Here is a 17,255-nt window from a genome sequence, read left to right as displayed (position 1 = left end):
GGATGCTTTTTCTAGCAGATTGGAATAAACAGTTATTCAGAAGTCTCAGCATCTCCTGCCACCACCATATATATATGCTTCTCATATGCTTCTCAGCATGTTCCTGGGGTGGCACAGTCCCACAGGTCAGGGGGATGGGTTTGGAGCCTGCTCAGCTCCACGGCAGGGCATATTGTGGGGCAGGCTGAACCTGGAGGAGATGCTCACCTTCAGGACACCCATGTGAAAGATACGCTCTGGTGATGGGAGTAATGGCTTGCAACACTGAGAGCTAACGGCCTCAAGCTGTGCAAGGGGACGTTCAGGTTGGATATTAGGAACAATTCTTTCACAGAAAGAGTGGATATGCATTGGCACAGTGAGGTGGGGGGGCACCAACCCTGGAGGTGCTCAAGAACTGTAGAGATGTGGCACTCAGAGACATGGCCTGTGAGCATGATTGGAATGGGTTGGCATTGGACTTGGTGATCTCGGTAGACTTCTCCATCCTTAATGGTTCTATGATTCTGTGATCACCAGTTGTTGTCAAGGCACCATGGTGGGAGTCACTGCCAAAAAAAAAGGGAAAGAAGACTTTGCAGACTAATGAGATTTCAGAATGCATTTTAGCTTTCATATTGTTTCCAAAAAGCCTGAATATGTGTGAGAACACACAGCATTTTGTCTCTGTTTGATAAACAGGAAAGGGCTGTAGCATCTGTCAGAGGCACCATCAGCCAGCCAGAACACAGCCCCGGGCTGCACTTCCACCTGGATCTGGGATCCCATTTTGCCCTCCCTGTTGCCTCCTGACTCAGCTCTCCATACGGGTGCCATGCGCTGCACCATCTGCTGTGCCCAGCTCACAGCCACGGGGGTTGGAGGAACAGAGATGCATCCCAAGCGTGTGCACCCCAGGCTTGTGCAGAGAGGATGGGAAGCTGGAGTTTAGTAGGGCAGGAGCTGCATTCCTAGCCCCCAGTGCTGCCTTGCTTCCCCCTCCCCCTGCACCTATCTTATCTTTGCCTCTTTCTGAAACAAAAGGGATAGCAAAATGAACAACATGAAAAGGGGAGGAGATGATAAAGAGTATCTGGGAAATTATCTATGTCCTCGTTTTGGAGCTTTGCATGGTAAGCAGAAGCCCTTTTTTCCTTGTTAATGTATGAAAATCTTGAAAAGCTGGATGAGTTGTGAGCAGTTGGTACCACTCTGCTGTGATGGACTGAGAGCTCTTAGGAAGTGTTTTGCAGAAGACCATCAAGCTTGAGAAATTACGTGGGGAGGTTGTTCAAAGACCAGAGCAAATAAATCAAAGCTAAAAGGCAAAGTCTGCTGTTGTACTGCTAATGGGCACTTGGGTCCAGCCCGGACAAGTGAGGTACTGGCAACTTCACTTTGGGCTGTAAAAAGCTTTAGCAATTATGGTGCGAATGCTGCCAACGGTTTGTGTGGTACCTCTGGAATCTGGGGTTTGTGCTTAACAAATTTGGGCTGTTTGGCTCCTCTGTTCATGCCTTGGAAGTATCAAAATACCCAGTTCTTCCTAAGCCTTTCTCCATTTGGAAGGTTGGTTTTGCTGCACTTTATGTTCTGCTGTATCCTCTGCCTACCATTCATAAAGCAACCATGTGGTGAGGCCTTGGTGCTCACTGGGGAGCAGCAGGGCTGCATGGCATATATCTGCACCTATATAAACACCTGAATAAAGCTGTTTTCTTTTCTCTTCCTTGCCAGGTCACTATGGAAAGGATATTTATCGAAGTGGAGGGCCAGATCTCCATAATTTCATCTCCTCCGGGTTTGTCACATTAGGACGAGGACACACGAAGGGTACAGTGGAAACAATTTTTTGCTAAATAGAAAAGAATTCTTTTAAATAAATTAATAATAATAATAATAATTAATAATAATAAAGGTATAACTCAAAAGCTGGCTTCTAAGTGCTAGAGCAGTATTGGACTGCAGTCGGTTGCTTTAGTCTAGCAAATATTGCTGCAGGTAAAATACTCTGCTCCTGGCAGAACCTTTTAAATCATAGCAAGGGAGACGGTGGGAGAGTGTGGAGTCGGACAGCCAGCCTCCAGGCTCCGCTCTGACCGTGCACTTCAACAACTTATACTTCTTTGTGTTTTCCTGGGTGCATGGATGCAAACCACCATTGTGCTGCTGTACTTCTAAAAGGGGAAGGGGAGGAGTGTCGTGCTGTCCCAGGGCAGGCAGTAACAGTTCCAAAGGGAGTTTCTGGATTTCTTTTCATTTTCTGGGCTGGTTTGGTTTTATTTTTGGTGGGAGCAAGGGGGGGGGGGGGGGGGGTATTATGAATATTTTATAAAATTATTTCTTTTTAGGTTCCCAAACGTATCTTTTATGTGCTCATATAATCTGTGATATAATGTACAAACGTGAAAAACACAAAAAATATACATATACTGCTCTGTGTACGTTCTGTGTATATGTACTGTATATATGATATATATGTCGAGAGACAGTTGTAGCTATATTAGATAAGTAACTGCATATCCCAGGAGTTGTGGTGACGTGAAAGCTGTGCCATTTGACTCAACCTGGCTGGTCACCAGAACCCCGGGGGAACATTTTGTTTTATGACGTTGTTGCCTGTTTGGTGAGTTTTTATGGTGTACGGTGAGACTGTGCTGGGAGCACCTCTCTGTTTGCACCCACACCCCGGCTGTGTCACAAGGGTGCGCTGGCTGTGGGTTGTGGCATTGGGAGTGCAAGCATGTGCCGTGCCAGTACGCCTTGGTTCTGTGTCCTGCCGACTTACTGAGACTGCTGTACATCTCTATAGACGCAATGTATGTGGAGATAACCTATATAGACGCAATGTACTGTATGTGGAGATGTGTCCATGTGCTCGCCTGGTTGAACGCACCTGTGTTGTTTCTGTGGATGACCACGACTCACAAATGATTAAAATACCTTTATTTTATTTTTTTCCTTACATTTCCTGCACTTTTTCAAACCCTCCACGAGTGTCATCCAAAGCAGTGTTGGTCCTGTAGAACTGTCAGAGAAGAAACAAATATATGTATATTGTCTGTGTATGTCTGTGTGTGCTTAAATAAAGTTTACTGAGGCTGAGGCAGCACCCGTGGGACTTGTAATACAATACCCTGCAATTCCAGCCTGGCACTGCACCGGTGGAAGGCAAGCAGAGAAAACCACCATGAACCTTCAGGTGGGCTGGGAACTAAAGTGGTTCAAGGAAGGACCCGTGGATGGCGTTTCACACAACGTTTCCCTTTCTCCTCTCCACCCAAAGGAGGTTTTACGGTCATGTTCCATCACATTAGGCCTAACTTTGTGCTTAGGGTAAGGTAGCAAGAGGCGTGGTGTGTCCTGATGGCCCTTGTCAAGAGGATGGGTAACCCTGGGCAGAGCCTGACGACCTGCCTTTATCTCTCAGACACTTCACCTATCTTTGAGCAGTTTTCTGTCCAACATGCCTTTTCCAGTTCCTTCTCAGGTAAAAATGAAACCCGCTTTCCTTCTTCAACTGAGGAGGCTTGTGGGGTTTGTTCTTCCATAGGTGGAACATTGGTTGTCACAGCTTTCCTATTGCTTTGCTGGAAGCCCCACAGAGCACCTTACCCATCCCTAAGGAGATGGTAGAGTGGGCAATGGGAGCCGAACTGTGTATGTATCACAGTGCCAAATGGCCATAAGATAGAATGGTGCTTTCCACCCTATCTGATAAAAGGGAATAAAAGGTTTTTAGTTGAAGAAATTCAACTCACTCGGTTTTTTATGTTCCAAAATAATGGAGTATCTTTCCAATTTACTTCTAAGCTACCTGTAAATTCACGTTTTATTTGAGCTGTACCATAGTGTTAATTTCTAACTTCTTAATGGTAAATTCACATGCCCACACCTGACTGGTGCAAGTGATTAATGTGTGCACAGATTCTGCAGGCAAACTGTCTTGTTTGCTTGAGTAACTGTGTAGGTTGGTCTTTGTTTGTGATGTGATTTAATTGCCTGTTTGTGCTGTGAAGGAAGGGGCTTTGTGTGTAGCAAGTGACTTAGGGTCTCTTGTCGTTATGATTGTACCCTGTGTGATTTGATTATCTCTGGATATATTACACAATAGATTCCCTGTACCGTGCTTCAGCTGGCAGCACAGTTGGACATGGATACAGAAAGGATGAGTGCTCCAGCAAGGCACACACTCAGCTTCAGCTGAGCTACTTTGTGCTCAGGTTTCATCTTAGCTCAGTTCCAGTGAATCGATGAAGATCTCCACCTCAGCTAATGATAACCGCATAACTGTGTACTGTGTTGTCGTTACCCCACCGTGGAAGGGGTTCCTTGCTCTTAGGCTGAACAAAACCAATGAATTTTATCTCCATATCTCACATTCTTGGTGTTTTCTCAACCATCCTCTGTGCTGTAGCAGGACTCACAAGTGCTGAGTGATATTTAAAAGCTAGTAGCTAGTCTATTTTGGGCAGAAGACAAAGATTTGAGACATGCCAAACTACCATGGCTACCAAATCAGCACATTTGCATGCCTGACATCCACAAGTTCCTTCAATATTGTGATTTATGTGCCTTATATGACACTCCACTGGGCACTGCATCAAGGTCTGGCATTTAAATCTATCAAATCACTGCATAGTTCGTTCTTCAAACCGTGGTAAAGGGCGTCAGTGTCAGTCAGTGTCACAGTGATCTCAGAATGAATCCAAAGGCTGTAGAAGGTCTCTGTGGAGAGACATACAGTGAGGTTAATTTAATTTAGCTTTAGATAGCTAGAAATTAGACATTTTATTCTGAAATGGTAGCCTTCAATTCCATGTGCTGCAAGGCATGTACCTCTAAATGAGTGCCAGTGTCTCCTGGTTGGTAAGAGGGGCTTCTTTTCCCAGTCTAGCAAGAGGGGGAGCCATAAGGGGTTGGGTCTTGTAGCATCAAAAGCAGTTGAATCCCACCTGTAGCTGCTAGCATGGGAGTAGTTACTATTGCTCTAATTGCTATGGGATTCGCTAAAAGAGTTCAGTGCTCCAGTGACATGAGCAGGAGCACTGAAGACAGGAGAAATCCCATTCCTTTGTGCACTAACCTAATTAAAGAAACAGCTTCTTCAGAGTCTCTCTCAGAGCATCCTGCTAATATCAGGTGTCACAGGTTGAGGCAGTCCCAACAAGGGCCGTGCTCACAGTCCTGCCAGGGCTCTGCTTGGTCACACAGGCTGGTACAGAAACTCACCTGGCCACAACACGACATGAGGCAAGCAGCCATGGGGATTCTGAACGATAGTCCGTATGTTTTAAAGAACAGCAAACTCAATTCACATCGAGATTGTTGAATTTACAGGTAAAAATTAAATATAGTCTTTATTTCATTTAATTTTGTTTCATTTCATTTTCTTACTGCCAGCCTCACACCATAGAAATTGATTCAGAATTGAATTGGGCTCTTTGTATTTCACCAGCCCGTGCCAGCAGCAGAGATTCTGTAGAGCAGGTGATGAGTTTGCTTCATAACTCAAACACTTCTTTGTTTTCCTGCTACAACAGTGTTAAATACAGCGAGGCTTTTGCAGGGAGGGTTGAACTGAGCACCGGGGTGTGAGGGAGCAGTGAAGCAGGAGGGATGTGGAGGACCCTGCTGCAGAGCCATCTCTCAGGGACATAAAAAAGACTTCCTAGAATCTGCTACTTTCATGTAAGCTCATGTCTGTACGAAACTTTGTTTTTCTTGAAGCATCACTCTAAAATCAGCAGCAAAGTTGTTTTCCAGTGGTGCCAGTAGGCAGGAAAGAGAATCAAACCGTGTACACAAGGCAGCATGATGCGGCTGTTGAAGCATGACTGTGCTGCTGGCATCGCCTTGGAGCATCCTGCAGTGTGGGCAATGTGAAGAAGGTGTTGGTGTAGGGTCTGGTGACTGAGCAATAAGAGCTACCCACAGTTAGGTTTTATCATGTGACATTTGGTGTAGATGATTTACAGCCTGATTGTGGTATTTCCCTGATGGGGCTTCTGTTCTCGCTGTCCTGAAGTACGTTTTGTACCTCATACAGTTACATATTTAAAAGGAGAAAATTGTTCTTGTAGTAGTCTTACCTTGAAAAATGCTCACCTTTTCCTCCCAGGCCATGTGCAGGTGGATGAGCTGTTATAAACACAGACAGACCGTGCATCCCATGGTGACAGAGCAGTGGGAGATGGCTGTTGTGTGAGTTTGGGGTTTGGAAATGGTGGGGTTTGTGAGAATGAGAGGAGACAAAGATGGGGGGGGGGGGGGAGCTGATCTGAGCCTGTTGGCTGCTCCTCCCTTGGGCTCAGTTTAGCATGAGCTGAGGGAGGTGTCGTGCCACCATCTGCTGCCAGCCCATGGCCAGAACCTCACCCCGCAGCCTCCTGCAGGGATTCCACTGTGCTCTGACAGTAACCCAGTGTGCCAGCACCTGGAGGTGGAGGACCTGATGTCACCACGGTCATCACACAGGTTTATTGCAAGACAAGCCTCAAGAATAAAGCAGCAGCTCACCCTGACAGCGCAGCATTCATGTTTGTTACAAGGGAACCTCCTACAAACACAAAAGAGGACAATGCAGCTCTAGATCATACTTAGCAACCAAGATCTTCCCAAGCTGCTCTGCTGTCTCAGCCAGTGGAGGTGGGCGGCAGCTCCACTTTCTCATCTCTTTCTGCCCTCACATCTGCAGAGCTTTCCCAGCACTGTGTCTGTGCTGATCCTTGGGGAGGTGCCGCCCTCCTGCTGGATGGGCTCAGGAAGCACCCAGGGGGGTGCTAAGTTTGCATGGCTAAGTTTGCCCACAGCACCACACGAAGCTGGTGTTAGTGTGACTCTTAGAAGAGCGTGCTGATAATGATAGGGATGTGGAACGTCCCGTGCCAACATGAGAATCAGATCATTTCCTTCCTGTGATGTCTTGACCCACCCATCCGCTGTATTCCCTCGTCCGCACATCCTTTCCACCTTCCTTGGTTCTTCTGCAAGCTGAAGAAGTCTGTGACAGGCTCTGAGTTTTGTAAATGACATTTCTGTATGCAAACTAATCTTGATGCAGTCACCTCCATGAATTTATAGCATTCAGCATGCTGCCAGCTTTGCTTAGGCACCAGATGTGATACAGCGTGGGGCAAAATGGGATCAGGTTTTTATGCTTGCAGGCACCACATCCTCCCCTTGTACACACGCTTGTGTGCGTTCCCCTTTTCCACACACGTCTGTTCCTTTTGGAGGATCCAACATACAGAAGGCTGAGCTCCTTTTGCAAGCTGCAGCTCAGAAACCAATAGTGGCCCATTGGCATGTAAATGTGAATCAGAGATTAGTATGCTGGGGGAAGAGATTTATTAACTAATCTGTCATTAGGAGTTGGAAGGATCTGACTCCTCTCTCTCCAGCACTCTCCTGCTTCCCTGCTGTTGTAGCTGTTTCCCTGTTGCTATCCTGGCAGCCCTGTGTTTCTTTCCCCATAGCCCAGGTTCTGACCCTCAATCTGATCTCTGGGGGTCATGCCTTATACCTGTTATAACCCAGCACTGATCCCCTGCAAAACATGCGATGAAGCATCTTGAGGTAGAAATTACTGCCTCCCCTGTCATTAGTAATCCTCACGTGCAGCAGATTCATTAAAACTGGGGGGGGAAAAAGAAGAGTAAGGGTCATTTTTTCATGCCTGCATCTGTAACACGCCGTGAATAGATTATGTGAAAATTGAGGGTTAGGTGTGCTGAGTCCTTTTCCTCATTAAACACTTGTTACACATATCATATCAATGGGGAGATGTCAAAGCCAGAGCCTGCAGCATCCCAATGAATCATTTTATGTTCATCCTGGGTAATGTTTAATGACTTTGGCGGTGTCTTGCAGTGCGTGCGCGCTAAAGATCCCTTGCATTCTGATTCCAGATTAATTTCAACGATTGCATATTCTGACACCTAATTGTATTGACTGGAAAATAGGATCATTGGGATGTGGAAACCGCTGCACGGCCTTGCAGAAAGATTCCATTACGCAATAGGGCATTTCAATCCGCTCTGAATTATTTAGCCGACTCCAGGCACGACCATCCATTTCTCAGCAGTCTGGACAGCTCTTTTTTATAGCCCTCCAAATATCTGGCAGGGAGGAGAGCAGGAGGTCGCTGAAACTGCATCAGTGCCTGCAGCAGCTGTGCAGCATGGCACCTCCATAGGCCTGGGATGGGATGGGCTTAAGCAAACCCAGAGCAGCTCCTGGGGTCACCTTCTGGCTGATGCCTTGAAATAAGCAAGGTGAGGGGCTTGGAATCCTTCTGATCAACTGGTTGCAAATAGAGCGTTAAGCACATAGAGGAGAGACTTTGAGTAAAGGGCTCTTCAAGCTGATGCCTCCCAGTCTGTGAGCAGTGAGGAGGATTGGCAGCTAATCTGAGAGCTTATTAAGTAAGCAGCAGAAAAATGACCACAAGGAGGGCATGGGGCACATACATCACTGCCAAGCCAGGAGATGTAGCTTTCTGGGGCAAGAAGCCCACAGCTGGATATTGAACGGAGCTTATTTCCTACAGCAACAACCAAACCTTCCCCTTTGGGCAGCCTCAGCAGTGTGTGTGAAGAGTCACTTGTTGTTCAGAGATCATGCTGCATCACCTGCTGATGGTGTTTTTAACTTGGCCTTGTGAAGCGTGCTTCCCGGAGGACACAGATGGGACTGAAGGGGGAAGGGAGGGCACTCACCAGGTTGGGTGGCCTCTTCTTTCTTACCCAGTGAGCATTAAAACAAAATGTTAGGTTTCAACAAGAAAAGGCCACCCTGCCACTGCTGATACCTTATGTTTCCATGGCAATGTAAAGCTCAGAAGCTGTTGCTCCACTCATTCTCCTGCGGTGAGCAAATTATTTTGCTGCCCACTTGTCCTGCAGACCCAACGCTCTGCTCAGTGCCTAGGAATGGTTTTCAGTAACGTGGTGCTCTAGAATGGATTTCTCTTCTTTCTGCTGCGTGCCAGCAGTATATCAAAATAAACTGCAATAGCTGAGAGGAGAAGAAAAAAGCCCTGCCTATGGGATGCCCTTTCACAGGGAGTCTGTCAACTCTGCAACATTTTGGCAGGTACCTTTGAAAGCTGAGCTGAAGGCTGGTGAAAAGATGGCAATCACAGACCAGCTGCTGGTGAAACAGGGAGCTTCAGCTGCATGCTGCAAACCTCGCTTTGAAGAATGTCTTTTTCTGTATTTATTATCATGAGTTGGTGTATAAAATAACCTTACGATATTCTACTACAGTGTTACTGAGCACCTCAGGCTGGTTATCTCTTCACAGAGGGCTTTTAAGTGAAATTAGGAATCCCCTTTGGATTTGCAGTACTGTTTCTTTAGCAGGCCACCAATCAATTGTAATGCGTTTGCAGATTGTAAATAAGGAACTGAAGTACTATGAACAAAACCTGTGATTCCTGGGGGCATAAGTAGGACTCAGCAGCAGAATCTGTAATTCCTGTCTCTCCTGTTTCCTCAGAACAACCAAGTCCCATAGTCAGAGTTCGTGCCAAATATGGACTGTTAAAGCAAAGCCAGTATATTACATACAGTTTATCTTCTTAATGCCTGTGGAAGGAGCACTGGCTCATCATCTAAGAAGTGTCTTTGGAGACACGGGCCCTAGTTTTGTTTTCCAGGTTTGCTTTCCAGGTTTAATACTCACTCATAGGAAAATTGATCCCAGGAGTTTCAGTTTACTCTTCAGTCATCAGTACAAAACAGTGGACAGTCGTAAGGGCTCCTAACAATGAATGCCATAAATGTAATTGCAGGCAGTCTTTGAGAGACAGACTTAAGCTCATCTATTGACCTTTTCTGCTCTTTGAAGCAGATTAATCTCCATCTGTTAGCGGTGCATGGGCCCATGGCTGTGGTTGTTTGACACTGTGGTACTGTCTAGAAGTCAGAGGATGAGGATGGGAACCTCAATTCCTAAGTGGGGATAAACCAGGAGGAGTCATACACCAAATGTTGTCTTCCTTTTGAGTCGACAATAACCTGTAGGCCAGTTCCTGGCCCAGGACAGCAGGAACGTGAGCTTTCACAGCTTACAGCATCACTTTGTTTGCCCCAGACTTTTCAAGAGCATCTCTTTTGGAGGGCTGAGACTGTTCCCACTGCTCAGCTACTATTTGTTGCTAGGACAGATGTTGCCTTTCTGAAAGCATCTCAATTTCTTCTCAGAACCTGAGGAATCACATTCAGTCTTGCATACTCTTCAAGGTATTGGCTTTAAAACTTCCCAGGGTCTTGAAATCCCTCATGCCATGTCCATCATATTCCTGAAAATAGATGACCAACCTCACCATAGAGGTGTGCTCTCATTTTCTCATATAAAGCAAGTCACAATGATTTCTCTAAAGGATTTTCGAGATGAGGCCATCATTTCCATTCAGTGCCTTGAGGCTGCTGCTGGTGCTCTCCCAGAACCTGGGCCTGCAACACTTTCTAAGACTGGGGGTTAAATGGAACCTATAATTTTTTATCTGACAGGTGAAAATCAAGAAGCATCTCTTTTTTACTGACTTTCTTTCTGGATTAACAGCTGTGTTTCAGCTGGCGGTCCCTGTAGAAACAGGGTGCATGGAGCAGAATGCCTTCAAGCAGGAATAGATCTATTCATGGCATTGTTTCTGACTCCTGGATAGTCGTAGCATTAAGTGAATGAATAGAGACGCTGAGATTTTGCCAGGAGTTCCTATAGCTGACATACAGTTTCTGGACCACAGCCTAGTTCTGCAACTAAAGAGCCGATTCCAAGCCCACTCTCTGCTAATGACTGGTGTTTTTGAATCGATTTCAATGGCATTGGCTTGGCTCTGTGGCAGCAAATACACTCATGTATGCCAATGCAGACCGTATCACATTGCTGTTGCACACTTGCCCTGTTCTCCATCTTGAGAAAGTGTTGCCTTTGTTTTCCCAAGGTACATTTTCCCCTCTGAGCAAGGATGGAATGTTAGAGTCTTCTTCTTTAAATATGCTTAGACAAAATGTGCTTCGAATATGAACAAAAATCAGTTTATTGATCAGGCTGAAAATTTATCCTGGGTTTGAGGGGTCAAACTGGATTTTACTATAAAATTCTGTGGATAAGGCATAGAGATGGAGTGAACTCGAGGGCCCACCCTCCCAGTGGCAGTAAGAAAGATGTGAGCACAGACAGAAAGATGTGGATCTGCAGTCTAGAAAGCCTCATCCTGCACAGTCATGTTTCTGAGCAGATCTGCTCTGTATGTGTGCCCATATCTGAGCACACAGCTCACAGATTTGTCTCTGGTAATGCAAACCTTCAGCGTTTTATTAAGGTGCTGTTCTCTTATCTATTCTTCTTATGTCATCACCCTGCCTCTATTGTTTAAACGTAACACATTTTATTCTAAAATATCTGTTACTGCCATTAATTCAGGATATGCTCAGATACTGAGAGTGTGCTGTCTATAAAAGGCACGTCCTCATATTCATTTTGAATTAGGAAACTAAAAATAGAGCCAGTTCAAATATAGGTGATGAGAATAACCTGAGACTCATGTTAGGTAGCAAAATATGAATGAGGACTGATAAAGTGCGTGTGCTTCAGCAGATAGATAGAAGTTTATAAAATAGCTTTGGGACAGAGAAGATAGTTTGGTGACTATTGTGTATCCTCTGCACAGCACCTGAAAGGCACTGGTTTAAAAGTGCTCGACTGAGCACTACAGCAAGAAATGCCTTTTTACTCGGTGTAATCATTGCCTGTGAATCTCACAGACACACGATGCTGTTGGGGGTATCCTCCAGTAAGACTGCAGCCCAAAGGAACACACAAACTCCCAGCACTTTACCTTGTACCTTAAGCTTTATCTAAGCTCTGCTCCCTGCCTCCAGGCTGGCTGCAGATGAGGGCATGCTGGCCATAGGGTACCAAGCTGTCCCCTTCCCACTTGTGCCCTCCAAACATAAAGCACAGGACAAGTCAGGTCCTCCAGCATCATCGTCCAGCACCATCAGTGTCTGATGGAACATCCTGACACCACTTCTGCTGTGTAAAACACACACATAACCCAATACCTCCATATCTTACTGCTGAAGCATCCTTCCATCACTCAACAGGGCAGCTCCTGATGACAGAACATTGTCAGTTCTGACTTTTCCTTTGGCAAGTGATAGGAGTTCCGGCCATTCCTACAGTGAGGAACTTCTTCAAAGAAGAGCCATAGATAACAGAGCCACTGGGGCAGCCTGTCCAGGTCCCATCATGGCCTTCATCACTCATCTCCCTCCAACCTGCCACCAAGAAAAGCTGTTTTTCCTGCTCTCAGGAGTATCATGCACTCCCATGATCATTCTCATTATGGAGCTTTCATTCCTTAGATGTGAACAAAGATTTGAATAGGGCAAGTGAAAACCTAATAGATAGCTGCTGTTAGAATTTCTAAACAAGCCTTTCAGAGCTGCTGGCTGCTTTTCAGATGCAGATAGAAGGAAGTACCTTGAAATATTCAGGCCTAACTGTAGAAGAGGCACTGAACTGGGGGGGAGGGGGGGGAGGATGGATAACAAAAGTAGAAATAACTTAACCATTTGCAAAGCATTTTCCTGCACGTTTTTTTCCCAACAAACCCAACATATAATTTGGAATTACTGACTTAATTTTGAAACTGGGGAAACAGAGATGGGACAAGAAAATGTATCTGAAATCAGGAAGGAAGTTTGGTGACCAGAGGGGAAGAAGTCTCAGTGATAGGAGACACAGTGACTGAATCTATATGAGACATTAGTCATGACCAGCACACAGCTGAGGTAGCTTTCAGATGGTATCAGAAAAGTGCTGATCTGCAAGATCCTGGGGCTGACCAAGTCAGTGTGGGTGATACAGTCATGGACCCGTTCAGGCTGTCCTTGCACCAAAACAGCAGGGTTTGCATTATCCTCATGACTTGATGGCATCCGCTTTCTCCATCGGTCACTTGCTGATCCCAACATGAGTGAACATCATTTCTTTAGGAGGATGCTGAGGTGCCCTTTGCCATCCACGTCCTTTGCTTTAGGACAGTCTCATGCAGAAAGTGTTCAGACACTGGCTCTGGTGAGGTAATGACTTTTCTTTTTCCTGTGGATTTTGCAGCAAATCTTCAGTAGCGTTTGAGGGAAAGTGAGAGCATTAGCAGGGTTCACATTTCAGGTTTCCTCTCATCATTCTGCACCATGGGGACTGAGAGAGACAATTCCCAGCAGAAGCCCCATGTCTGCACAGATGTCAATTCAGATCTATTTATGAGCAGAAAAATTGCTGGAATGGGACTAGGACCCCTGCCAGGTTAAGTTGCTGGCTAGGAGAGAAGCCCATGTTTGTGGCTGCACATTTGCTCGTGCAGATTTCCCAGGCATATGTGAGTCACAGCAGATATTCCTCTTTCCTTTCTGAAACAAGCAGCGAAAGCAAAATAGAGTCAATGTGGGCTCTCCATCTGATGTTGCTGCTCAGTCTCCCTCAGTATGGCCTGGGGAGAAGGAGATCTTGCTGTGTAGGACAGAATATAATCATAGAATGGTTTAGAATGGAAGGGACCTTAAAGATCACCTAGTTCCAGTCCCAATGGGTCAGGCATGAACTGTTGATGATGAAGCCACGCTGGGTGTCTCGGATCACCTCGTCTCACATGTGCCTCAGCATCTCTTGCAGGCGCAAGGGGAGCATCCTACACAAACACAGCAGTGACTTAATAGTTGTGAGGGAAAACTGTGCGTAAACCAGAGGACAATACCAGCGCAAAGACAAGTAGGTGAGGACCGATTATGGACAAGATTAGTCCAAGAGGTCTAAAGGTCAGAGCTGTGAAGTTCTCTGACACTCAGCCAGTTGGTGTATTGGTATGTGCTGAGAAGAGTGTGCTGGCTCTGCAGCATGGAGCTTGGTCGGTCCATGAAGGAGCCTTAAGTCTCAGCATTCACGAAACAAGTCTCAGAGGATGGCAGCCTTCCAGTTCTGGTTCCCTTTTTCTAACCTAGGAGGAAGCTTGGAGCCCAGCAGGGACAATGTTTCTGTAATAACCCTGTGCTGGTAACTAGAGTGTCTGATGAGAGTAGAATGAAGGACAATTTCCCTGAGAAGGATGGATTATTTGAGTCTTTATAGCTTTGTTCTGAAAGGACAAATAATATCCCCAAAGAAAGAGCTGCTGTCCTTCCGAGTACATCAGCTTCCGACTGCTCAGATTTTTCATGAGGGTTGTGTCTACTTGCAGGCTTATTCTGCAGGAACTGAATGCATCAGAAGTAAAGCAGAATAGGCTGTTGCATTCATTGTCTGCCAGCTGGTTCTCTAGCCCAGATAGGACTCTTGCCCCAAACATTAGGCCCCCAGGGCTCTTTAAAAAGGAAACACTCCAGTGCACCCTCCTTTCTCAGGTGGCCCCAAGTCTCACAGTAATGTTGAAGTCCTCTACATTGTTCAAGGACATGGGATTTATATCATCATGTTTACAGCAGCAGTTACAAATTGGGCTCTCAGCCTAAGCTAATCATGTAGGCTCTCAAAAAGTCCATGGTGAGTGGTGAGCATCTCTTCAGTGGGGCAGAAGTGTGGATGATTAATGAGACAATGTGTACAAGTTTTACAGCTAAAACCAGGGGATTTGGTTGTAGTTTAAAATCGCACCCCTCAGCAGGGCAGCTAAGGATAGATGCTTTGCTCGTCTTCTTCCCCTCCAGTGCATCTTCTTTTGTGCCACCACAAACACTGGGTCAGGTCGTACACAGTGGGTCAGGTCAGAGACTTCAAGTGGGATGGAACCAAACCCAGACTAGTTTGAAAGTGAATCAATTCCTGCTGTGTCCCCCTGGATGCTACAATGGCTGGATGACAGACGTGGCAAGGAGCAAGTTGCCAAGGCCAAGGAGAAGAGTGATGTGACCGTGTCAGCAGCATCGCTCCTTAAAACAAGTATGAAACTCCAGCATGAGTTGAAGCCCATTCTTTAGAGTCACAACACATTGAAGTACAGAAAGAGCGTGGCCTTATAGAACGACTAGTCTGGATTTGTAGCTTGCATCACATTTTGAGATACATGTTATGAAGTACGAGCTCTGGCTAACAGAAGCTGTATTTATCTTGCTTGTATTGATCCATGCTATGGCACAGTAATTTCTTGTCTTTAAGGATTGCAGGGTGTTTTAATGGAAGCCTTCACTGATAGCAGGGAGAGCAGCGAAATCCCTTGTTGTTGTGAGAAAACAGGAAATTTGGGCTGGTGGAACCAGCTGGCTGAAGTTACCTGGAGAATGGGGCTTTGCAAGGTGTTGAGGTGCTGCAGCACACGGAGACTGAATTACTTTATCTGCATAAGTCAACACAGGCTGCTCTCACAGAAGGATGGTTTTCTCAAAATAAATCCTCACTCTCTTTCTAATATAGACAAGGAGAGCTAAAAAGTGCAACTGAGCAGTTGTGCAAATGGTGCACAAAGCCATCTTCGGTCGGGCTCCGTGGCAGTGGTGACTGAAGGAAATCACTTAGGATATTTCTTCTTTAGCATACTTTTTCCATAAGATGGCAGTACTAAGCACGGCTGGGGGCAGATTGGTCTGAACTGTAAGGGTGTGTGCCTGTACTTTCCCCCACCCCCTTTAAACCAGCTAATGCTGTCTCATCAGGGCTGCATGCAGATTTATAAACCCTAGGCTACTAAATCACTCTCACCACCCAGTGTGAGGAAAGTTCAGAACACTCAGGCTCCTGCTTTGCATATCTACAACAAAGAGAAGAGCCCTTTGATGGGACGCCTCAGATGTCCAGGAGCTGTGAATATTCAAGACATCAATGCCAAAAAATAGTCTGATAAAAACAACAGAAAACATGTCCTATCAACCACAAAGAGCAATGCTGTCTCCATAGCAAGAGCTGACATGATAAGAAAGCACAGCTAGCACTTTCTAAATAGGATGAGACCATTACAGGCACTTATCCCATTGAGAACAGCCATGGACAGACTATAATGAGGGCCAACAGCTTAGTAGACAAGTGAGAGCCATTTTTCAGGCTATTGTGCTATTTTGGACTACTAAGGTAAGGGCAAGGGCAAATACGGGATGAACTAGCCATGACAGTGAGCTGCAGGCTTTGTCTTGGTTGGAAATTCCCAATTTTTTTTACTTATTTTTTTGTCGCCAGGGAAACAGAAGCAGAAATGACAAATGCTTTCCATTTGTCAACATTTTCCATGGGTATTTTTGGTTTTCTGGTGAAAAACAAAGCATAGATATTTCTCGGTTTAGAAATTATCTGATTCACTTTCCAAATGGAAGGTGGAAATGTAGTTGATGGGCTGAAGAACCAGCTGGGTTTCCTTATATCCCCTCCACCACTTGGGACCACCGTATCAGTGGAGTCCTTGGCTGGGCAGGGAACATCTCAGCTGCTGCCGTGTGTCACATCATGGAGCTGTCATCTGGTAGGGTGATGTGACCAAGAAGGGAGACCAGGAACATGAAGCAGATCAGCTGCAGCTCAGTTCTTCGCTGTAGACAAATTCTGATTTAAAAATGGTTTCATTTCTGGCACCATTTTGAATTTTAAACAAGCCTCACTGCTGACTGGAAAAGCAGTGGGGAGGTGGGATGGAGATGGGATGTGTTTTCTACATCTTTTTAAGAGGCAGAACTACAGACTTCCCTTCCCGTTAAACTCCCTGAATTCAATCGTTTGATTTGCGAAGTTAATCTGGAAGAAGAAATCCTCGGAAGTGAATTGAGGAGCTGCGACCTGCCTGGACTTTGCTCAGCTCAGAGCCATGTCTCTGGAGATTAGGTTTGGCTGGGCTGATAAATCCTGCTGAGATTTCTATGCAAGCGCCTTGTGGAGAGCAAAGCTCTTTGATTATCCTGTTGCTATTTGCCAAATGCAAAGGACCATGTAAAAAAATTATTTTCAGCCTTTAGAATTGCTATACTTTCCCTCTCCTTTTGATGTCTGAGAAGAAAATAACCCTGTGAAGCAACTTGATTTGTTCGGAGCTATTAAAGAATCTTCCCAGGGTCCCAGGGTGACATAGCAGGTCTGGTCTGACTCATTCCATTTAAGAGTGTCTCCTCCCAGCCAGAAATAGCTCTGTGTGCAGCCGTAAAGCACGTGAATCAATTAATGTCTTTTCTTAACTAGAAATACAGATAAATCCCCTGCATTGGGGGCAGGAAAATTGCTGGCTGCTGCTCCTGCTCCCTCCCCTCTCCTTTATCTGCTTTCTTTTATGAAAGATCTTTTTGGAAGTTGAC

General features: G+C 45.7%; 1 protein-coding gene across 5 annotated transcripts in view; it reads left to right on the top strand.

The window, feature by feature from the left end:
• The window catches only part of SHISA6 (shisa family member 6), a 193,686-nt gene that overhangs the window by 37,912 nt on the left and 138,519 nt on the right, over positions 1–17,255 (top strand). For all 5 annotated transcript variants that reach the window (XM_085522728.1, XM_015880061.3, XM_015880060.3 and 2 more), the window contains exon 4: positions 1,717–1,812. In XM_085522728.1, the coding sequence (XP_085378854.1) occupies positions 1,717–1,812 (96 nt within the window). The remainder of the gene's footprint in view (positions 1–1,716; positions 1,813–17,255) is intronic.

The sequence above is a fragment of the Coturnix japonica genome, chromosome 23, assembly GCF_054131305.1.
Source record: "Coturnix japonica strain WE chromosome 23, WE-NBRP24, whole genome shotgun sequence".
Lineage (NCBI taxonomy): Eukaryota > Metazoa > Chordata > Aves > Galliformes > Phasianidae > Coturnix > Coturnix japonica.
The sequence above is the reverse complement of the archived record's forward strand: the minus strand, read 5'-3'. Positions and strand labels throughout refer to the sequence as shown.